The 24861-nt window shown below is 42.5% G+C and overlaps 1 protein-coding gene across 3 annotated transcripts; it reads right to left on the reverse strand.

Annotated features, from left to right (window-relative positions):
• Positions 1 to 941: 941 nt before the first annotated feature.
• Positions 942 to 24324, reverse strand: camsap3 (calmodulin regulated spectrin-associated protein family, member 3). Of its 3 annotated transcripts, none has more exons than XM_030090483.1 (18): positions 23821 to 24324; positions 16344 to 16606; positions 10341 to 10481; positions 10051 to 10137; positions 8854 to 8886; positions 7967 to 8105; positions 7736 to 7875; positions 7543 to 7627; positions 7403 to 7445; positions 7254 to 7309; positions 6934 to 6970; positions 4715 to 6839; positions 4501 to 4625; positions 3961 to 4247; positions 3759 to 3852; positions 3230 to 3354; positions 3022 to 3140; positions 942 to 2907 (listed from the first exon to the last, which is right to left on the reverse strand). In XM_030090483.1, the coding sequence occupies exons 1-18, from the start codon at positions 23951 to 23953 to the stop codon at positions 2608 to 2610; spliced, it is 4332 nt and encodes a 1443-aa protein (XP_029946343.1). In that variant the 5' UTR covers positions 23954 to 24324; the 3' UTR covers positions 942 to 2607. The 3 variants fall into 3 exon arrangements, with proteins under 3 accessions (XP_029946343.1, XP_029946341.1, XP_029946342.1); XM_030090481.1 differs by having other exon boundaries at positions 6934 to 7006; XM_030090482.1 differs by lacking the exon at positions 8854 to 8886 and having other exon boundaries at positions 6934 to 7006.
• Between the last annotated feature and the right edge of the window lie 537 nt (positions 24325 to 24861).

Genomic DNA, 24861 nt, shown 5'->3' on the forward strand with positions numbered 1-24861 from the left:
TCCGATGTCATCCAGATGATTGTTGGAAAAAAAAAAAAAAACAAGCATTACAGTTGCATTTGCAGGTATGGAAAGAAGGCATGTGAACCATGATCATCATTAAAAGGGAATATTTACCAACTGTGCCATGCTCTGGCTGAGTTTCTATTAGCAGCAGTGCTATCAAATCTAAAGTGAAAAGCAATACTTAATTAGCATTTTCAGGAGATTCAGGATCAAAGCACGTCTACAGTATAATGTTATTTGTGATCAGACAGCGTGTTAGTGGTCAGGCAAGTTTAAAAAAAATGCCTAAAATGTGGCTCTGACAAAAGTTTGATTGAACTTAAATCGTGAAATAGTGTTGTCACATTCACATTTTGCCGACTCAGGTTTTTCAGTGGAGTTTTCCATAGCAAATGTTTTCCATCACATTCAAGTTACACTTTTTATCTATTTCATTCAAAATGTCATTAACACAAACAATGAATATGAAAAAAATCAAGAGGAAAAACAAAGGATGGGAATGAAAAAAAACCCACAGATGATTTAAAAAGGATTTTATTGTGTGGTCCAGTTGCCAAGGATATTCAGTTTTATGAAATGAACATTTATAATGTGCCGGCAGATCTGATAACACAAGAGAAACAAAACATAATCGGAATGACAACTTAAATGAAATGAGTATTTGACTCATAACCTCAACCCAGAAAAAAAAAAATAATTAAATTCTGAAAGTAAACATCAAAATACACAATCTAACTTGAAGCAAATAAATACACCTCTGGGTGTGGTGGGTAGGCGGGGTTCATGAGGAGAATTGCACAAAAATCATAAGGTGTTTGCTAGCACATACTAGTTTTATCCACATAAATACAAACATCAACTAACTCCATACGCACTGCTCCATACAAACTATTACTCTATCACTGTGCCATGTTTCTAGTTGCTACTATTTTTTCTTTATTCACATCTGTACTGGAATCTCATTCAAACACATTTTTTTTGGAGGCAATTAGTGATTTGAAAGAAAGACAGCTGCAAATCGGCAGCTGTTGTAGTGCTAAGGACTTTAAAGGAAGAGGAGGGCTCATTCTTAACAGACGCTGTAGTGGTTTCAACCGCAGGCTTAGTTTTTTTTTTGTTTTTTTTTTTAAGAGCATGGACACTGGCAAAAAGTAGTAGTTTTGGCATTTTACATTCCCCCCAGTTGTACATGAAGGCGTCTCTAGAGACTGTGGGGCAGATGAGGGCTGTTACAGTCCAGAATGATCCTTCATCAAGACACCTACTGTTTATATGCCAAGACACACAAACAGGGAATAACATCATAGGAAACGGACACCTAGCGACCTAAAAGGTTTATTAATCCCTAGACAAACTGAGCAATTCCAGCTGATTGACAATTTCTATTTTATTCTCATTCGCTCCGTCTCATCTCAAACATACATCTCATTAACGTTTAAGCAGCAGGCTAGCTTATTCGTAGCTTACAAAGGTCAACTTTTTACAAATTATTGTGAAAAAAAAAAATCAGAGAAGTTCAGCATTCAGTATATATTAAATCACCATTGATTATCATTCTCACACAAAGCTGTTTTCAACATAATCAAACATGATAAAGCCCTCCTTCATGTTTCCAGATTTCTTTTTTTTTTTTTTTTAAGATAAGCTCAGGTAACATTTCAAATCGTCCAATGTTGAAAAAAACAACAAAACGAAACATGATTTTCAATCCATTCAGCTCTCGAAGGTCGAATCAAGTTATCCAGCAAAAAATATGTCAAAATAGTATAAAAAAAACATCCAAGTGTCTACAGCTGAGAGATTGATGGAGTGCACAAACTGTGGGGCGCAGGCAGTTTCTAGGCGTGCAAGTCCACCGACAACCGCCGGCGCACCCCACAGAGGGACCACCGCTGTGGCATTTTCCCCTCTCCCCTGATCAAACTGTGAAAACGCCACCGAATGGAATGAGTGTTTAGTGTGTGCCCTACATTCATTAAGAGAGCAGTGTTACCTGCGATTATTTTTCAGCTGAGAACTACCATCAGAACCGAGAGAGTCGAGTCACTTGTCTCGCGGCGGAGAGAAAGTGAGCCCTGGAAGAAGAAAAGGCAGCAAAAGGAAAAGCAAGCAGAACTGAGAGGGGCGAGAAACTACTTGTGCCCAAAAATACTGTCATGTGGGCAAAGGCAGTGTGGTTGTCCTCTCTTTTTTTTTTTTTTTTTTAACCTAAAAGTCACAAAAAAAAAAGGAACTCGGGCATGGCAGGGTAAGGCAAGGCATGATGAGGCAAGGGGAGGAAGAAACTTCATCCTGACAAAAATCAGTCACATTGCATTGTACAATCCAGGTAGAGCCGGTCAGAAGTTCTCAGGAGATGAAAAACTGTAAATACATTAGCTGATTGAGTGATTGGCCTGCCCTGATGGCATGTGGAGTTGATTCGATTGATCCAGGTTTTACAGCTGGCCAAAAACTAAAATCAGTGTTGCTGTTTGCTGCTAGCCCAATCAGATAATAAACAATCTCGAGTGTCACACTGGCCAAAGTTGGAAAAAATGAAAGTCAAATTGGGAGCAAAATCCCTGAATAGTAACATCCCTACCAAACTAAGAGAAGTCCTTATTTGGGGGTTCCCAGCTTTTTGGGAGTTCCAGGGCGCTTTTGCCAAAAGTGGCCGGGGATGGTGAAGGCATCGACGCTCATGGACATGGTTTTGGACGGGATGACGGTAAACTGCTTGCGGTCAGAGCTGTACTTGTAAATGGACTCCACCATTTCGGGTGCGATGAAGCGCGGCCCGATGCCAGTGAGCCGCACCATCTCCTCAGTTTCAGGGTTCATGGTATAAACTGCTCTGAACTGGCAGCTGGCATCCCGAAAAAGGATGAGAAAATGATTGGCCGAGCTTTTCTCCATTTCCTAATGATGGAAATAAAGACAGGAAAGGAAAAAAAAGAAGAAAAAAAAAGTTAAGTATGTCACTTGTAACCTAGTTAGGATAGACCTGGACTCTGACACAAGAGCTTGGCTTACCTCTACAATCTTGTTTTTCTGTGGTTCATTGACCTTGCCGGCCAGGCAGCAGCGAGTGATAGCATTATGAATGATGAACTTGTTGGACTTAAAGCTCGGCTCCTTGTACAGCTTTGGTCCTGCAAAACGATTTTAAGACGTCATATTTTAAACACAACAACGGCAAACAACAGTTAAGCGTTTTTATTGCTTGAAAGACCTCACTGACCCGTGTATTCTGGGATCGAGGCAGGAGACGAAATGGTGGAGCCATTCTCCCAGTCCTTCTCTCCATTCTGGGCACTCATCCGTCCTGGGGACATCAGCCGAGATCTCGAGGGAGAGTGTGATCGGCTGGAGAGAATAAAAAGTTCAGTGAGGGGAAGTCAAGTCTCAGTGCTTGTGGCTGTGTGTACATGTTGTAAGTCACATGTACCTTTGCCCCTGATAACACTGATAACAGCGACCATAATGTCTGTATTCAGCACACTCAAATACATTCACATATTGAATATAGTGAAATCATTCATCGTAGTTCTTGGTCACTGTATGCTGAATAAAAGTTTAATTTGTGTTTGGGGTTTAATGGTGTACAGATTGAGTTCTGAAAATGTGTATGTGAACATGAATTAGCTTGAATTTGGTGAATTTCACTTTTGAGAAAACGTTTTGCTATGGAATTTAAATAGTTTTATTTTTGAGTTCTGCATCTCCCACTTTATAATCATCATCAGAGCCACAGTCACTGCTCAGATTACCTGGGAGACTTCCTGATAGTCAGATTTCCAGAGTCATGAGCCATGGAGGACAGATTCATGCTCGAGTGAGAGTACACCTTGTTCAACTTCGTGCCTACAAGGAAGGAGGAAAAAAATGACTCAGAAACAGGAGCACTAACATACGAGAAGAAAGATGGCGTGGCAGCTATGGATCTCAGAGGAAAACTAAAAAATCAGTTACCCATGAAGCCTTTGGCGGGGCTGAGCACGGAGTCGTCTCTGAAGACTGTCTTGGGTCTCTGCTTTTTCACTCCTCGGACTGTGGTTGGTTTCTGCCTCAGCACCTTGTCCAGGTCTTCCATGATTTTAAGCTGATGCCTTCTCTCATACTCCTGTCGAGTAAAGTCCCCTCTGCGCTGAGGGGTGCCCTCTGACGGTGGGGTGTGTGATGCTGGAGGGGTGACTGGGGTCTGGGGTCTGTCCTCGCTTTTATTCCCCCAACCTTCAATGATCATCCACTGGGGCTTGCTGAAAGTAAAAGGAGAAATGTTCAATAGCTGGAAAAAACACAATAAGACATACACATCGGGCATGAAATGGCAGTCGTGTTTTCTATTAAGCTAAACACTGGACAGTAAGTTATTTAAATGAACCCTAAAACAATTCTAATCTCCCACTACATACTATAAAAACCTTACAACTACTACAACAGCTGTGTTCCATCTTTATAATTATGTGTAAATGTTGTATTCCTATAGTATCTGAACAAAATTGTTCTCACTTTGATTCTTTCTCCTTTTCCTGCTCCAGTTTGCGCCTTTTCATCTCTTCAGCTCTCTTCTGTTGTTTCTCCAGCAAAGCTGCTCTTCGCTGAGCCATCTCATCTTCTGGTCGGTCCTTGTCATCCTAGCAGAAAAAGACAAAAATGAAAACATTGTCTATTTTTTTTCTAATAAAAAAAAACCCTACATATTCAGGAAGAAACAGCAACCAACCTTGAAAAAGAAACCAACTCCTGCTTTTGACTCTGGATCCAGCCGATCGCTCACGGAGTCAGAGAAAGGGTCTGGCACTTGGTCGTCGTCCTCGCCGTCTCCTCGCAGGGCGGAGAGTGAGATCTCGATCAGGCTGCCACGTTTGCCGTTAGGCATCCCGGAAGGAGCGTCACTCTCGAAAGAGCACTCCGACGGGGCACCAGAGCTGCAGCCAGCCCCCGTGAGCCCATCCTTCCGAACCAAAGTGCTGTGTGAGGAAGCGGCTTCGAGGTCCATGCTGAAAATACTCTGTCCGTCGGTGGAGCCCACTTCCGACAGGGCGTCGTCCGCAGCATGGTGGGGAGTCGGGGTGGGAGTTAGGTTCGGGGTGGGTAAAGGAGTCAGTGTAGGCGTGTGGACAGGGCTCGGTCCAGACGAGCGCAAGTCATCCAGGCTTTCAGCGTCACCTATAGAGAACGAGGACGAAGTCTGGACTTGCGATTGCCAGGGATTCACTCGGCGAAGGTGAGGAATGCGGTCCACATTCTGAGGTGGATTGAGAACCCTCGACAGGGTCGGAACTTTGACGTCCATGGGACGACTTTGTTTTGGGCTCTTAGGAGGTACAGACTGGGCTCGTCGCTGAACGCGAGGCGATTTTGGAGGAGTGACGTGATTTGTGAGTCTCCGAGATGGAGAAGGAGAAGAGGAGGCTGAATTTAAATCCCTGGTGGATTCTCGTGACAGTCGTGCAGGAGGAACAGTCTGGCTGGAGGTTTTAGGGCTGGCTGGAATAACCCAGGACTTGTTAGAGGAAGGTGCAGCTTTCTTCTGGATGAGCTGATTCTGCTGCTCGGTAAGTCGCTGCATGTCACTCTGCAGAGAGCTGAGAGCTGCAGTCAGCTTGGACACGGCGTTGTTATAGTCTCCGAGAGGAGCTACCATTTTCTCACCCGGTGTTCCAGGCCCCATTTCTCCCGGTGTGCCAGCCTTTTCTTGAGATTTACTGGCCTGATTGGCTTTTTTAACATTAGTGTTGTCTGCCACTGAGGGGCGCTGTTCCTCTAGTTCTTGCTGTTCCTCTGCTTCAATTCGAGCGAGTCTTTCTTCCAGTGTCAAGCGGGACAGCTCTTCCTCTGTGGATGAGGTACTGATTTGACCATTTGCTCCTTTCACCTCATCGTCATCCTCGCGCTGCTCCTTTTTTAGCTGCAGAAAGGCACTCTTTCCCAGTCTTTGCCGATGCTTTGCAAAAATGGCCTCAATTCTTTTCTTCTGGGCCTCGATAGCTTTCCTTTTTTCTTCAAGACGGACGCCCAGCTCAGTCATCTCATTGCCCAGCTGAGGACTCTGGGGTTGGGAGCTCTCTTCAGACTTCTGTGCCCATGTAGTGATCTTAGGAGACGGCGAGTCACTTGCTTTAGGAGATTCAGTAATCTGCTTTTTTTTGCGTTCTGCAAAGCTGGTCATCTTCACTCCACTGTCAGGCCCTTCCTTAGCGTGATCTCTGGCAGAATTTGCGCCAGCGGCCGGCGTAGCTGGAGTGGAGTGAGCCTTGGGCAGATCTTCAGAAGCATCTGAATCCACACTGCCGTCTCTCAGGACCGAGTCGTCATCTCGTGAACATTCGGAGGCATTTCTAGTGCGAGCGGGGTCTCTAGGGTCTCCTGCAGGCCGGTACAGCATCCCTGAGCGTGATGGAGCAGAGCTACTGATGGGCGCCATGCTGCTGTTATATCTGGAGCTAGCTGGATCATCAGGTGAGTGGAGGTAGAAGCCATCCGGGGCGCCATCGGGATGTAAACGAGGCTCCATTTTGCTCTCATTGTGAATAATTTGGAGAGCCTCTTCGATGGTAGGCAGTTCTCCTGTTTCGCTGGGTCCAAGACCATTTTCCTCAGCCAGTCTTGGAACAACAGGAGACTGGGTGGACCACGATGATCTCTGAGGACCGTTGGGTCCAGGTTTTGTAAGCAAATGGCTGAGGTCCTCTGGTGGGGTGAAGGGCACTCGGGTCATATTCTGGCCGGCCGGATTGAGCTGATCTGAACTCACGGAGCGAGTTATCACAGGATTGCCCATCACAATGTCAACATCACTGTCCAGGCCAAAAGGAATGCTGAAGGACACTGCTGACAAGGGTCGGCTACAAGGAGAAGAAATAAAAAAGAAAATGAACTACCACTACGATAAAATCAAGAGTGACAAGGTTTAACTGTAATCCAATATATGTGCCATACCTGAGAGGCTTCTTGCTCCATGTCTTCCCAACTCCTTCTATATGAGACATTGAGGTAGACTGAGTCAAAGATCCTGAGCACAATGGGACACACACAGATGTGTAAAGGCATGCAAACCACACAGGGATGGACAAATCAACCAAACAACACACCAATTGAAGGGAATATACAGGAATAGCAAAAACAAGTTACAAATATCATAAAATGAAAATGAGCACTTCACAAAACACAAGTAAAAGACAAACGAGGACCGAGGGAAATAAGTGAACCACAATATGAAATGATTCAGTAGATTAAACAGGATGTGGTTCAAAACCTACCTGACGCTGGGGATGAGATTGGAAGGAAAGGCTTCTTGAAAATCGAGGGAGATGAACTGCGAAGCAGGGAAATAGCTTTAGCATAAATTAATTAGGATTAAAGTAATTAACTACAAAAAGGCAAAGTTACTATCAGAAAGTTTCTGTACCTGTTTCCACTCAAGCTACCTGGTGTTCCTGGTGTAGATGCATCTGACAAAGGAAAAAAAAAACCCAGACAATTTGACATTAAATGTTGTGTCTCGACAATAATGTCACACAGGAATTAAAACAAATGTGCAACTCTTACCTAATGAGTCAATCGGATGAACAAATTCTGGCTTTTGCACTTCAAACCAGGAAAGCAGTTCCGATAGGAAGCTCAGCAAATTAATCTGAACGAAACACACACAGTAAGTCACACTTCAAAAGGATAACGCTGTACTCAGCACTTCTGTTACTGTACTGTTCACTGAACTCACAACCAGGAGGTTGAACAATACCTGGAGTTCCTGAGGTGTGTATAGCATATCCTCCAGTGCCAAGTGACAGCAGTTCTTCAGACAGCTGTCACAAAATTCACGTATGATCTGCAAATTGTACAGACTGTCCGCAGCAGACATGGCTTCCTTCATACAAACATCTTAAAGAGAAGGGAACCTTACGTTAGGCTGACTTAAATCACGTGCCGAAATTCTATTCATCACATTCAGGTTGATAATATTTACTGATACCTTCAAGTCGGAGTAATCCAGGGCAATAGTAATGGATGACAGCAGCAACAGCGCAACCACTGTAGAGATCTTTCACTTCATTCACGACTGGAAAGCTGGGCTTGATTTTTGACTCAATTTTATCCTTCCTGTACCGGAGCTACAAGAAAAAGAAAACAGCAACTTCCTGTAAACCTTTGTAGTATGATTACACTTGTTAGCATCATCAAGCACAACCAAATTCAATTCTGGAAACCTGGAGGAAAAGTTTATAAAAATAAGTGCACAAAAACACAAAATGTTAAGGAAACAAAATAAAAAATACAGAGAAATGTTATGGTAAGGCTTAAAAAAAATAAACTACTCAAAAAGGTAATGGAAGACGCAACGGTTGCAAGCTAATCAAGCAAAATGAAGGGAGATTTCTGCTGAAGAATCAGGTTCAAGTGGAGGTCACAGGAGAGAATAGACAGCAGGACATACTCAGGCCCAGAAAGAAAGAACATGTTTCAGGTACAACAACAGTATGCAAACAAACAGCCCACTGTCAGCCGGGAACAGCTGACTCGAAGCCTGCCTCTGTTAACCCTATCGCCATTCACACACAAACACACACCTCTGTTTAACACCAGAGAAACCGGTTGTACATGGCAGCTTCACAAGGTTTGGATTAATACAGTCGGTGATTCATGCACCGCTTGTCAACAGAGTCCTGTCCAACGCCACATATTCATGCTGTTAAAAATGCAACAAAAAACCAAAGGATGTGATGCACAGAGCAATCTCACGCCTTCGAAAGTGATAAAACAAAACAAACCTGACTATCAGATATTTGGTGATAAATTTGATGAAGGCACTGGATGGATGGAAGGACAGGGGAAGGAGGCAGAGGAAAGGAAGGAACTTACAGGAACAAGTTTCCAGTACCAGCGAGTAGGACACTGTCAGAGAGGAAGGGACAGGAAATATAGAAAAGCAAGGGAATGGAAAACAGGAGCACAAGGAGAGCTATTAAGCCCGCAGTGGAGGAACTAGACAAACACGAGAAGGAGCTTGGTGACAGCGCTTTCTTAAAATGACAAAGACCAAAGCTTGTTGACAAAACGATTGCATTGGCCTTCGTTTTAATAAGTCAACCAAACCCTGCTGGACTTGACCTGACCCATAATTAAACAGAGGCCTAGAGCAGCTGCTGGAGAACCAACGAAATAGCTTGTGGGGCAGGATACCAACATTAGTCCTCACAACAGTAACAAAAGCTAAAAAGAAAAACTGAAAATTAAAGAATACTAAAAATAGTTGAGTTACAAACATTTTTCATATTCACAACAGTTTATGTTTTTCAGAATAGATAAAAACAATGGCATTCAACTCTTTATAAAACCTTACGTACAATTTGCTTCCCTATTGCATCGAGGATAATTTCATTCAGTTATCTGTGAAATTTGTCATGTCAGACACGAACATTTTATAATAGTTGAAATGAGCCTTTTTACAAAGTATCTGACAGGATGGATAAGACCGCTACATTTCAGACAGAACACATAAAGAATGACTTTCAAAATCTGTTATTGGATTGTGGACTTTCGAGAACAAACATCTCCCCCCCCCCCCCCGAGTCTAAATACATTAGAGGCCCTTAATGAATCTGTCACGCAACAACAACAAAAACCTCTGTCCTCTAAAATTTCATTCAGATAAAGCTCACATAATCAATTTGAAAGGTTGGCGTCTTTCCCCTTATTTGGTGCCACAGTCACTTTCTATCAATCACCTGCAGCTAGATTCAAAGGGAAAGAGGAGAGTGCATTAAGCTGAACGTGACTCCATCTGTATTCCTACCACCATCACACCCCACGCTAACATTCTGTGACAATGTTTACTTGACTCCACCTGGTTTGAAACTATGGTCAACAAAAGTGTGCCGGCCCCACCCATTAATGCAGGTATCTGGAGATGTTTGTTGTATTTCCACCCGTTTCTCGTTCTACGAAATTAAAGCCCTGAAAACATAACGCTCAGCTATTGCATGGCTGTGTGTTTATTAAAATCACCTGAAGCAAATTAATAAAAATAGTTTGTTTTTTTGTGACAGTAAAACTTACAGAGGGTTGAACAGGTTGGGGTTCTGAGATGGCCTGGGAAGAATCATTCTGGGCTGCTTCAGTACGTTCTCTCAGCTTCTGGTTTAACTGAAAACACAACAACAAAAGAAAACAGCTTACACACATTCCAAGATTAAGCAGAAGTGCATTAAACAAATAGAGTGGAATGTTTCCTACGTAATAAAAATATACTCTGAAATCTACATGACAGGTTTCAGAACAAGTCTGAAGCCTGAGTAATATCGACCAGAGTACAGACAATAGGTGAGTTTCTCTGGTCTGCTTCTTACCTCATTAACCCAATAAAGCAGAGCATCCTCCCAGCTGGACGCTCCACCCAGCTGCACAGCAGAATCACATGTCTTCACCGCAGTCAGCGTCTCCATGGCTCCCACTGCCATCAAGGCATCTATCAATGCCAGGTGAGCACTCTGCACCAATCACATGGGAGATAGGAGAGGAAATGAAGACCGGAGTTTTCCCGACAGCGTCAGTCAATCACATTTAACGCAATAATGTTGGACACGTGCATTTGTGCAGCTCTAGCATATTACACTACAGTAACCAGCTGCATCGCCGGTTTTATTTACCAACTGCATCCTCTAGAGGTCACCCAAAGCCAACTGTGAGTCAGCAGATACTCTGACAGCAGCTCTCAGCCAGCAAACATTAGTCAACACGTCTGTACTTTGGACCCATGTTTGTGCACTTATTAAATAGGCGATGGCGCAGTAACACGATAACACATGTGTCTCAGCACTTTCATTCCTCTGCTGCTTTCCATTTATTTGCGTTCTGTTCATGCACTTCCCTTCCCCAATGTGCATTGAGTATTTCTGAGTGACTCATGTAGGGGACTGCAGGAGGGAAACGAGCAGCTGTAGCAAATTCACCAGGATAACAGAAATGAATTCTTCAAAACAACACAACAGATATGAAATCTTAGTCTTTTCTGCACAAATACAACTATCAATACAAAAAAAACAAACCAAGCTAAAGATTCTCAGTTTTCCTAAGGGCTTGTATCAAAAATACATTTCCGCTTTCTGGGGAAAACCATTACAGAGCTATTTGTACAAGCGAGAGCCCATTAAAACGAACCACCAACATTATCAGCTCAGTCAAAGTGAGCGCCTTAACTCTATAAACCTGTTAGCTTATTAGACGTGGAGCACGGCCCTGCAACAAACTACCCCATGTCTCACCTAAAACATTTCAAATATGTGAGTTACTTTAAAGTCCATCTTGTTAAACCTTATTGTACATTATGGAAAATGTCAGTAAAAAAAAACAAAACAAAACAAAAAAAAAAAACAGGATATATGCTATATGGAAAAGAGGTGAGGCAAAAATGACTTGCTCGTAAATGCCTCTTGAGACTTTCCTGGTCCTTCAAGTGATTTTCTGTACATGGCTCAGAGCGATAAAACTTTGGACACCACTGATTCCAATTCCAAAAGTTACAAACACAATACAGGACTTTTAGAAACTGCTGGAGCTACATACTACATCCGCATAGAGGCCCCTTTCTCGCTACTTCTTGCTAACTGCAACAAAACTTACTATCATTAATTCGGGCCAACGGAGAGTACAGGCCAGTCACAAACAACACATTCCTGTCACGGGGCCATTCCTTCAAACTCAAGTCAAGATTTTGAGTCTAATCTGTGCAAATCAGTGCCTGCCCCGTTTTCCTACTTGCAAATTCCACCATGGAGGACAAACATTCTTTTTCCAGCCTCTTATGCAGCCCCAGATGAGGGGTGGCAGCACTCATGCCGCATGCATGAGCCCTGGCTGCATGTCTGCCTACTCAACCTTGATGTAAAGTGCTGACCTGGGCAGGCCTGGTGCTGGGGCAGCCACAGCAGGGTATGCCATCAAAGGCTTGTCAGACAGTGTCGGGCCAAGCTCTGTGGATGTTGTGTGGCTCCGACTTGCCCGTCCTGCCCTCAAAATACTGTTGTCAACACTCGCCCAGCTGTTTGTGTGTCTGAGAGATTAGTTTGTTTGTTTTTTTCCTATGGCAATTCAAAGGAACAGAGAGAAAGAGCGCATTGAATTTCAAGAAAGCAATATTGTAAGAGCTAAGCACCACCTGACTGATTCTGAGCACAGATATTTAGTATTGATGCCTGACACAACATAAGGTTCAATATTAAATCAATCATATGCAGTGGATGTAAAACCTGAAACTAGAACTAGAAAACAAAACCTTTATTACTGATTTAAAGAATTGCTTTGTTTGACATGAGAGTAGAGCTCTGTATTGGCCAGCATCACGCTGTGTAGCACCATTGTCATCCAATATGTTTCTTTAACTACTGGCATGAGATTTCAAGTGTGTTTATCAGTGCAGTCAGTGTGACGGGGTACCGAGTCTCTAAACTGTGCTGAGCTATGCTACGAATTTTGCTTCTTTTGCCGTCGCCTCATGGTTGTAGATGGAGCCGACGGAAGATTAGGCGCCATACAAAATAAATGGTGCAGTGCAACACTGTAAATTACCCCTTTAATTGTAAGAAATGCATAGAAAGATTAATATCTGCCTGATAGCATCACACAAAAGCAAACATTATCTAATACCACTGTTATTATCATTAGATCATCTTTTACAGGGAAAACTCATGTAAAACAATGCATTGCTGTAGTGTAGAAAATGATCAACACAGCATATTTTCAGAAAAAAAAAACAAACACTGCAAAATAGAGGTTTACACCATTCTGCTCGTCAGTATTTCAGGAACAACAAAAAAGCAGTCAAATCCTTTCAGTTTGCTCTTCAGTCCCTATGAAAGCAAAATCTTTTAAGATGGTGGTGAAATATTTTTACATTTACCCACATCACAGGCTGGAGCTATAAATTCCTAAAGAGTGACTGGATGGCCACAAGAACAAGAACAAATGAATGCTAGACTTTCTGAAAGTAGCAAACCTTGTTGTCAAACTTCACCATGATTATTAAAATGACAAAGAGAGAAAAGAGTAATGAGTGACTAAAAAGTGCAGAATGAAAGCAGGAGGAGGAGGAGGAGGAGGAGGAGGGGGTGTTGCTAGTGGATTTCCCAGCGCAGCCCCAGGAGAGCTCGCTAAGCTAAATCACAAGTAACCCTAATGAGAGGAGAGAGAGGAGCGACCGAACACAGAGCCTGCCAGGTCACCATAACAACCAACCAGCTGACCCACAATGCATCTCAGTACATGCCTCACTGCTGCGCTGCTCTGCACTCCTCACCGCTCCCTCTGAAACATCCACCACTACTAAAACTTACGTGACGAAAAGGAAAAAAATATATCAAATAACACAAAAAATCAGCCTTATTAACATATCATTTCCGTGGTCTTATTTGGTAAATCAGTTTGTGGAATAATTTCAACGATTCCAGCAAACAAAGACCGCAAAGGCATCTTGCGGATCATTAAGTGAGATTATGATTGAAGGTAAAATCTGATTATGTCTGAAATATGACTTAACCCTTCCCCCCCCTTTCCGACGCCCGGTGCCTACTGATGGGCAGACAAACAGAGGGATCATGGAAGCCTGGGGCCCGGCTGGGTATTTTGGAAAAGGAGGTTATGGGAACAGTGATATGTACATAAATTGTACGCTTCATTAGTAAAAGATACTGTACGACAGCTTTACTTACTCAGCATACAGTAATACATTTAAATCACTTTAGTGTTCAATCAAGCATGGCCCAAAGTAGTTAAAAAAAAAAAAAGTTCTCAGATGATGGTTAGTGTTTCTGATCGTCTGCCACTATTATTTTCTGCTAAGCTCCTGAATGATGCTCACTTGACCAGAAACCCGCCAACACAGCAGTGTGATGATTTAAGACAAAGTGTCATCGCCCATCCAAAACCAACAGGGGACCAGGAAGAGGGTTATCTCAATTATAGCTACATGACTTACTTTGACATGGTGGGAACCAATAATGGACCAAAGCAGTTGCGTAATTATGAATTACAACATTTTTTAATGCATGCAAATTATTCTAAACTGCAATAAATTTAAACAATTAGTTTGATGCTGTGAGACATTCATAATGAGTCAGTGGTCATCTCTGGTGTGTCATCCAATCACCAATGATGACGTCCAGTCTGCGTGGCAGATTATCTCTAATCTTCAAAGATCTTTATCCTAAATCTGAGGAGTGATGGGGGCTGGGCCTCCAGTAGGAGGACAGCTTCCAGGGGGAAGCACACATCAATATAAAATGTAATTGGTAGCGGAAGGTGTAGGATTTTCGGGGCAATTTCAAAAAAGCTACCAATGTGTCATCTGGAGAGAGTTCTATTCAGGATAATGCTGGCCTGCACAGAAGAATCAAATTTAAAGTAACACGCTAAATCAAATTTCTCAAACCTACAACAAATTGCAGACCATCAGCTGAAAGATTAGCAGTGACGGGAATACAACTTGCACTTCTTTAACAATAATGCTAACTTTGCCCCTCACTAGCACTGCATACAGATTATCATGCCTCATGCAACACTAGGATCAGGATCTTCAGGGGCTACAAAGAAAACCTCCACCGGATTCACACATCACCCAAAACACACTGAGTCACTGTTTGCTGCACCCAAAAGTCAAACACCGCCTGACTTTTGTCACCCGTCACTGCTCGGCATGCTTTTACATGTGCTCACAAAAATACTACCCTCTCTCTCTCTCTCTCTCTCTCTCACTCATCTGACACAAATATGTGGAGCTTTAACATACAGCCATTCTGCAGCAGATTGATGCCGCAAAGCCGTTTACTGGCCAAGACCCACATTGATGCTCCATCCTTCTAATGCTGCAGCATGACCCACTTTCTTTGCTTGCTTCACTGTAGCTGCAGAGCCAGTGTGTGGCAGACAAGCTCAAAGAGCAGCCAAGCAGTGACTGGAAGGCTGGTACACCCAAACAGCAAATACTGCATTAGCTGTCACAGCCAAAATAGGAGTTTAACGATAAAGATTTACCGCTGAGAGGAACCATAGTCTGACCTAAAAACATAATTTACTGCTAAGACACATGCGTGCAAGCAGGGCACGAAATCCAGCAGCATCCTCTCTGGAAATGACCTGGGTCAATTGGTCATTTTTCCTGGTGTAGTAGCAGCAGATCTGAAGCATTACTTCACAATGGTTGATGTGGCAGAACAGATAATAATGAGCATAAGACTTGTGAAGACCTCAAATGAGATGTGACCTAACATTGGGATGACCAGGGGAAATTAATTTTAGAAATGCTTTTAAGTACTACATAAGATATAAAACTAAACTGGTTACATTTTATACAAATAAAATAAAACGAGCAATAATATGCTGATAATGGATCAAAAAAAAAATTGGCATAGGGTTAATTTAAAAAAATATATCACGCATTAGCTTGCACTCAAGCTACATCCAGCACGCAGTTTACAATACATTCCACAAGCAAGCTCATCATCACAGCACTTTCACCCCAGCACTGTGATGATGGAACAGGCTGCAATCAGCAAACACCATTTACCGAACACAATATTCTCTTCAATTCCCCAGAGAGACGCTACGTAGCTTCCAAAACAGCCCGCATGTGTATGAACTGTGATGGCTGAGGTAATTCAAACTGTCATTTAGTGAGGATGATTATGATCTGGGAAAGGGACAAATGAGCACAAAAATAATGTGATCAACAATTAGAAAGGTCAAGTATAGAAAAGCTGAAAAAAGAAACAGAGAATGAAGACGAATGAAAGACAGAGAGCTACTGCCACTAGCTGAGAGGCCAAAGAAGCAAAACCTGTTTTTCTAGATGTAACTTGCTGAGCCACTCCAGAGTACTCTCCCAACACAACGCATCTAGAGTTTCAACAGCCCCGTTTCTCCATTGTCCTGATCTGGATTGCCTATTGTACCGAGACACCGTCTCCCTCTCACGCCCTGAAAGTAAAGCAGTCATCCCTTGTGACTGCCCCAGCCCAAGCAGCTGGATCCACTTATCCTCTGGGATCAGCTGGGGGCAGCATGGGGGGTAGGGCTGGGGCTGAATAAATGGGGGTCTTTTTGATGTCCTTTAATCCCGAGAATCAAAGCATAAACATGCCCGTATATCAGAAACCAAGTGAACTTGACCCCTTCTGCTTTTCCACACATTCCTGGATAGCAGAAAATCAGGTTTCACAAGAGGAGGCATTCAGTGCATAGGGTGGAAGAAATAATGGACAAACTCCATCAAACAACAACAAATTGTCAGAACATTAAAGCTTTGTTTACTGTGCACACAGTAATGTCTGTTAGACCTCATGTGAGATTTATGATGTTACCATTTTGATGGGTTTATGTCGCAGGTCTGCATCAGTCACTGGCGAGTCCCGGTCTTTGGCAACAATCCCCCTCTGATTGAGAAGCTGCAACAGGGCGACATTGTCTTTGGGCTGTGCTTCCGGTCCAGCGCTGCCCAGTAATAGGCTGTAGGTGCGACAGTAGAGCTCTGAGGACTGAAGGAGGCGTGTGACTGGAGGTTTCAGGTGCTCCTGTTCATACTGGTCACAGTAGAATGGGTCACGCAGCTCAGCAGGGACATTTTCTATCGGGAGGAAGAAAACAGAAAGCAGACTTGGTTATACAGGGTCCTCCAATGATTCTACCAAAAATATGTAAAGGAAACAAATGCCTGACGTTACTGTTAAACTTGGCTTCTCTGTAAAAACTCAGTTCTCTCAACACTGGTGGGGAAACGCGACTTCTGCCTGGATCACCGGGCAGATTTAGACAGCTGGTGTATACAATTGAGCTATAATCATGTGTGAGAAGAGCAGGGCAAGCATCAAGGTTAGTGGGGCATGCTAAGCTCAAATATTGGCATCTGCAGATTACAAGGTGCTTTACCACTTGTTCATCTCTCTCTTCTCAGACCACATGATCTCAGCTTCAAATATCGACAAACGCTGTGAACAAGCCGATTTTAGTCTACAACTTGAACGATTCCAGTAATGCTGATGATTTTCAAATAATCTGTTCCGGCTAGCCACTCTTCTGTGGAGAGGACCAGCACAGCAAAGATTATCCTAAACACACACACAGCTGACACACCCTCTTTGAAACTGAACCAACCAGCAGCAAACTTAATAACCCCTGTCTGTACGCAAACATACACCAGTTAGCGACTTGGTGCTTTAAAGCGCCCGGGCTGAAGTACAACAGTGTGCCTGACAAGAGAAAGTAGAAATTTTAAAGTAATGTATCTTGCGGATAGTCTCAGGTTGTACTTCGCAAGGGGGTAATTATAAGGGAGGTGTCGCCTGGGTGTTGTATCATTATACAGGCAGGTAAATGGATCCACTGACAATACACAGAAAACATGCCTCAGACAAAGCCCCAAGTCTTTAACTTTAAGTTGACTGAAGCTGTTCGACAATATCGTCAGTCACTCCACATGGCTCGTTTTGTTAGAAATCTTCTGCTGTGTGTTTAAACTACAATTATGTTACACCGCTCCACGTCCACTTAGTGGCACAGTATATGCACAAGAGGCTCCACAATTATATGTTTAAAAAAAAAAAAAGAAAAATTCCCCTAAAGGCAAAGCAGGATGCAAATCCCACAACTCATGGATTTGAGAGATATCGATAACATGATTTCCCTTTGAGACATCTGGACTATGAAAGACAGTTTATTGTTTCGGATAAAACTGAAGGTACAAGACTGACGCCGTTAATATCAATCAAAAATGCAACAAGACTTTAATAATATACACACTGAATATTAAAAACTACTAATTAAAAGGCAATATAAGAATGATTAATCATTAACTGCAAACACTAGTTATTGATTCAGCTAATCATTCTTCCCAAGCAAAAAAAGTGATGCTACAGCTACGTTTACATGAATTCAGCTCAAGGAAAACATCAAACACAACAAGCTCGTGAGTTTGCATAAACTGGAGCAACAGCCTCTCAGTCATTTTCAGAGATCACGAGGTCAGTGCTTTATCAACTGGTTTGAGTAAGGAGGCAAAAGTCAGAGGTGTCTAAAGTTTATCAGCACATTAACATAACGTTAGCCAGAGAATCACTCTTTATGTAGAGAAGTCTGAATACCGAGAGACTTAATCCAATATACTGAGAGGGAGCGCGTGTTAAAGTAGTCTCTGACCTTTTACCTTGCCAAGTAGATAAAGAAGCTAACAACAGTATTACCGTTATAATGAAAGAGCCTCCAAACATCACAAGATTATCAGTGAGATGCTGCATAAGCAATCAAGAAATTTACTCATAATACTGACCAAGCTAAAAAAAAAAAAAAGCAGCCCTAAGCAGCTCAGTGGCATTTACTTCTATCTGCATTACTGTACTGATCTGCATATTTGGACAGCCTGCTGATAAGAAGGAGCGTGTGTTCCGCTGCTTCATTGACTGATTGAGCTAGCATGCTGGTCATGTCTCAGACATTATCATTTGTGTACGAGAGAAAGTCACCAGACAAAAAAGTTCAACTTAAGCAAAGTCTGATTAAAATTAATCAATACTTAAACCCTTCAGATGGCTGTGAGACAAAACATCCACACCTGCCCCTAATCTTTTACCTTTAGAGAGAAAAAAAGAAAGGTGGAATTCAGTGACTATGAACAATTACCACTCCACTGATCTCCTCCTTTAAAAGGTCCAATATTTAAAAAAAAACCTTCATATTGCTTTTTCAACAGTAATATGCATCCTCATAGTTTGTGTATGACGTCCCAGAAGTGAAGAAAACCTGTCGTCTCCCCCGCTTGCGTCACCATTTAATAAATCTGTCCTCATCAAGTCAGAATCAAAGATTTTCCCTTCATGAACTGTGGAAATAACCATTTCCTCTGGTAGCAGCTCCTCAAAGACTACTGCAAAACAAACATGGCAAAGGTACAAGCAAAGGACAGTACTTGCTCTGTTGTTGGCATCAACAAGTAGGCGTGGACAGACACAGTTCATTAGCATGTAAAGGTACAGAAACAGTAGAGCTCACTCGAGGGACGTTCAGACAGGGTGAAATTCAGGACCAAGGCTGGATTTGGGTCAATGCACTTTGAATGCAATGCTGTTGGACCTCTGACACCTATGTGAAATTGTTGGAAAGTTGTATAATGTGGAACTTTTAAGCAAAAACACGCCGCAACAACTTGCTGATTTGACCATTCATGCTGTCAGACTGATACTGGAATCTTCAAGAAACCCTGGAAGACTTTAAATAATTTACTACGGCTCAGATCTGCAGAAGTATCCAGACATAAGATAAGCATAAAAGCTGAAAGCTCAAGAGAAAATATTTCCATGTTTACGTCGTATTTAGGGATCATTACATACATGCTGATTAAACAATTGAATTCACATCAACCTGAAGCAAACTTTGAAGATATCAGGATCATTTCTTTTTGTGATTTGAGAGAACTGATATAAATTTTAAAATCTTCTTTGATGCTTGTGCTATAAACATCCTCATCATGAGGTGAAAAGGATCCAAAAAGAGAAGGATTTTTAGAACAAAGCAGGCACTGTTATGCCAAAACCCAGCAGTGGTGAGGGAGCCTGTGGTAAAAGTCTACCTGACACGTGATGGCTGATTCTGAGGTAACAGCAAATTCAAACAACACCTTAGAAATAATCACGCAAGATGGAAAGCGATTGCTTTATGCTCATCTAAACTGCATATTTTGTTAAGTAACAGTAAAAACATACAATAGTACAGTTATCAAATGTCTTGAGGTCTTTGTTGGGGAAGTATTAACTACGAAAAAATAGCTCACGTCATGAATAAACTGCATCTGCACCAAATGGTTTATCTCCATTCATCCAGTCAATAGCTGAAACAGATAAATATGCATGCATGCACAACACTCGTGTATTGAAGCCAGTGTCTGACAGCATGTGCTCTGAAGAAAAAGAAAAAAAGCACACTTCAAACACAACACATGAAGTGTCACTCATCTCCATACGCATTCACATGTCCACTTACCATGAACATGTCTCTCCTAAGAGCCATGTGCATCCTGTAACACATCAATACAGGCAATGATCTGCTACAGCACAGCAGCCTTCTATTGCATTAAAGGGCCAGTGTACACAGACGTATACCCTATAGACAGAGTATGATTACATTACGGGTACGTTTGAGGTTGACGTGACATAAAACTACCAAGACAGGGTGAAAATGTAAAGTCAAGACCTTTGTTTTAGCAAGCATTTATCTCCAGATGCAACTTCGGTGTGGATATAATATCACAGACAGATCTGGGAGTAACGCTCTTCAGCTAAGAACCTTTCACCATTTGGTAGCTGACTACAATGAAACTTACTTGAAGTCAGAAATTAAGCTCATACACACCATATTTCAGGGATGGTTGTGCTAGTGAATTAGCCTTAAATGGGTTTTCCATAGTAACCAAAAGCATTTTCTGCCTATTAAGTAAACAATAACACAAGCTAACATCCTCCTCAGGTCCTTGTCTCTTGTTGACTCACCATGGTTGCAATGATTGGAAGAGGATGAGTAATCAGTCCGATGGGATGTTCGTGTGACCCAATAGAAAGAGTAGGCCAAGGTGGCGCTCACATGCTAAAAGCATTTAACAACAATGCAACTGAAATTACTGTTTCCATTCAATGTCGACAAAATGCTGCCAAACAGATTTGAGAATGAAATGAATAGATATTTTACTTTGGGACATATCATGTTTGAGAGATGGTGGTTTGAACTATAAAAACAAACACTAGAAGTGTGTTTCTGAGGAACGACTTGAAATCCCAGCCACAAGCAAGCTGCCAAGTTGAAGAGCAAGCGCTTCCCAAACACAAACAGGTAACTCAAGAGTGATCTCATTCCGATCTAAAAGGTGCACACGTCCCCTTGAGTCATCCAGAAAGGCAACCTATTAAGCCATTTGTTAAAACTATTTCAAGGGCAGCTCATAAACCTTTCCCTGAACTACTTTATATGGAAAACAGTACTTATAAAAGTAGGTAATATCACCGGTCCGCAACACAACACATAGGTCAGTTTTTAGTCAACAAGCGTGTGACAGAATGGCAGATCACTGTATTCAAACACTTGATTTTCTTTTTTAGAACTCTGAAATGCCTTATTGCTCACTTATCCTTTTTCACTTGAATGTGGAATACTTTTGCAATATCAAAGTCAAGTCTTTTTTTAAAGGAGGTGTTAAAAGTAAAGTAGGGATGCAAATTATCGAGTAATTCATTAATCCATAGTTGTTTCATCGATTATCGATTAATTGATAAGCGGCAATTTTTCTGAGAAGCTGAATTTCCCTCTGAATCAATAGGTTCCTTTCTACGAAAATGCTGTCTTTCTTATGAAAGAGAAAATGCAAATCATATTCCTTAATAAAAGATTTATTCTTAACAGCAGGGAACAACACATTCACACATGGAACAATGCAATGACAAGGCTACTTTAAGGCTACTAGAAACACGAAAATAAAAAAAGTGCACTGTCTGTTAAAAGCAAAAAAAAAAACTTCTCAAATAGTACATAGAACAAAAATAAAGGTAATGATTAACTGCAATTAATTTATTTCAATTGAGTAATTTCTTATCGACAATTAATCAATAATCAATTAATTGTTTGCATCCCTAAAGCAAACACTTTTTACTAGTTGTTGTCAAACACAGCATTACTCCAACCATAAAATGACCACAGATTGCAGTCCAAGTACACTTCATTCTGTAAAGCTACAACACACACACACACACACACACACACACACACACACACACACACACACACACACACACACACACACACACACACACACACACACACACACACACACACACACGCACAGTCTCGTATTTCTATCCTTGTGGGGACCGTCCATTGACTCCCATTCATGTCTAGCCCCTAACCCTGACCCTTACCCTAACCCTAACCCACACCACAACAAAGCCTAACCCTAAAGAAATGTTTTTGCACTTTTACTTTTTTCAGTAACAACAACATGGTCAAGAAAACACTGTTTCTCCTACTTAGGACCAGAAAAAGGTCCCCACAAGGCACGTCGTTCCACGTTTTGCTGTCCTTGTGGGGACATTTGGCCCCGACAAGGATAGAAATACGAGAACACACACACACACACACACACACACACACACACACACACACACACACACACACACACACACACACACACACACACACACGCACACACGCCCAGTCTTGTATTTCTATCCTTGTGGGGACCGTCCATTGACTCCCATTCATGTCTAGCCCCTAACCCTGACCCTTACCCTAACCCTAACCCACACCACAACAAAGCCTAACCCTAAAGAAATGTTTTTGCACTTTTACTTTTTTCAGTAACAACAACATGGTCAAGAAAACACTGTTTCTCCTACTTAGGACCGGAAAAAGGTCCCCACAAGGCACGTCGTTCCACGTTTTGCTATCCTTGTGGGGACATTTGGCCCCGACAAGGATAGAAATACAAGAACGCGCACACACACACACACACACACACACACACACACACACACAAAACAAGCCACATGTCACCATCATTGAAACTAAATTAAAAAGAGAGAGCACCAGATTACCCTATCTGCCTTTAGATTTCTGGGAAGCAACTAGATGATGTCAGTTTCAGATTGCTGGAAACTATCAGCAAGGGCACGTGGCTGATTAAGGAAAAATTATTACCATCACAATATTTATCTACTTATTCCCTCAGCCAGGCATGAGGTGACTTTGACCACAGGGTGTGGCTGAGGTGCTAAACAAGAGTACACACACACACACACACAGACTCCAGCACTGAAACAGGGCCTGTCTGGGATTGTGAAACACACAAGTTATGTTGTTAAAGTGCAATACAGTTTAACTCTTTTGCCTCATTAACCACTGCACATTTCAAAAATGCCAATGAGGGCTTTCTTGTGAATATACACAAACTTAAATAGGAAAGAGGTGAACAACCACTGGACTAATGTCTTATTTTCCAGCTGAAGCAGGAATGGAGAATAAGTAAAGTTATTTTTCTCCTAAACAGGATTATTTTGCCTTCTTTGTGAAATCTAGCAGATAGTACTGGAAATCAAGAAGACATGTTATCATCTCAGGGTCAAAGCTTAGAGTGGGAAGGCCCATCTCAAGAAAACTAAGCCACAACAAAGTCTCAAAACACAGAAGCTGGGATTGGTGCACATTTTGAGCTGGCTGGCTGGTTTCTCACCGCCGCATGGATTGTGCTGAGTAAGGAAGGTAGTTTCATGATAAATGACAATGCTGTATATTCATTGAGTTGCTGCATTTAATCCAAAGTGCACTGGCTCGTAGGAGGTGCCATCATCACTGGAACACTGAAATACATCTACGCCCCATGTGCTGTGTCTGTGTAACCGGATTAAAAAAACATACCCAGCAGGCTGCCATTTCTCTCTAAAACCTGGTGGCTTTGAATATGAAAAAAAAAAAGAAAAAGAAAAACTGGGTTAGCGTGACCAGGCCCGCTCGGACCAGGCCCGTTTCACTGACACACTCTGAAATGTGACAAGCTATTGAGCGAGAACAAATGACATGTGTCAGACTGAAAAATGCGGGTGGTCTTTTCATATGCGGCTCTTTGTGGTGAAAATCGCTGAACTACACACACACACACACACAAACACATATGTGTACACACACTGCAGTTCCCCGTACATGTGCTTCTCGCTCCACCGCTGAGCATAATATGAGAACAACAAAAGGATGGTGGTCTTTATAACCCCTGTGTTCATAACACTGCACCCCACCGGGCCTGCTAACACTTACCTGCACTGCCGTACGACTTTGCCAGCAGCCATCCGACACTTGCGCATATTTTTGATTTAGTGCAGTCATACAAATCCAATGGCTTTATGTCTGGGACCACAAAAGTCTTCTTCATCGTAGGAGAGTCGACCATAGCGAATCTCTAATATAGTAGAAGCTATGCTATCAAAAAACGGGATTCAAGAGAGTATAAAAAAGGGGAATTAAGGAATCATTCTCTGAGTGAGTATTCCTCACGGACGAGGCTGGGAATACGGATGTGGTTCAGGGTTTTGTCGGGAAAATATCCGCCCCGGAGCCGCTCTCCAAGCCTGAGAAATGCCCTTTTTCTGCGAGGTTTTTGAAGACGAAAAAAAAAATCCCAGCTCGTGTGTCGTTTACGACCAAGCGAAGCCCCGACCCGCCGGGCTGTTACAAAAAAACGGACAATTCCCCTCGTTTGTGTCCTTCTTCGTCCGCATTGCTGTGTTGTCAGTTGACTGTACGCAGCTCCGCTCCTCCAGACCCGCGGATGACTGACGACCAGGTGCTCCACACTGGCAGCGCTCACTCAGCGCGCCGGCCAATAGGAAGCCAGCTCCGCCGGAGGGGGCGGGACTTCCCCCTCGGAGCGGACAGCAGGTAGAGGTGTGCTGCGGGAGGCTCCTGCTACAGGTGCATCTGCTGCTGGCACAGGTAAAGCGCCCGAAGGGCCACCTTCTCTCAGCAGAGACAGACAAGATGAAACACTGTGCATTTACACAAACCGCTTCAGGAACTGGCGTCAGTGGCAGGCAAATGTTTTGTTTGAGTAAAATAACTGGAATTTCCGACACTCAATGGGGCCCCACTAGGGGTGAAATGCAGTACGCTGAAGTTGATCATGTAAAATGTCATGTTTAAGGGTCTTTTCGATTAAATTGTCACTTCAGACTTTACTCTCCTAGTACTTTGCAGGATATTAATAGTAAATTGATTTTTGATAAGCTCCTTGGAGAACAATACTATCATAATTTGACTTAATATTTCAGTGAATTCACTATGTAGCTGTCAGATGACAGC

The sequence above is a fragment of the Salarias fasciatus genome, chromosome 4 (genome assembly GCF_902148845.1).
Source record: "Salarias fasciatus chromosome 4, fSalaFa1.1, whole genome shotgun sequence".
NCBI classification, from domain to species: Eukaryota; Metazoa; Chordata; class Actinopteri; order Blenniiformes; family Blenniidae; genus Salarias; species Salarias fasciatus.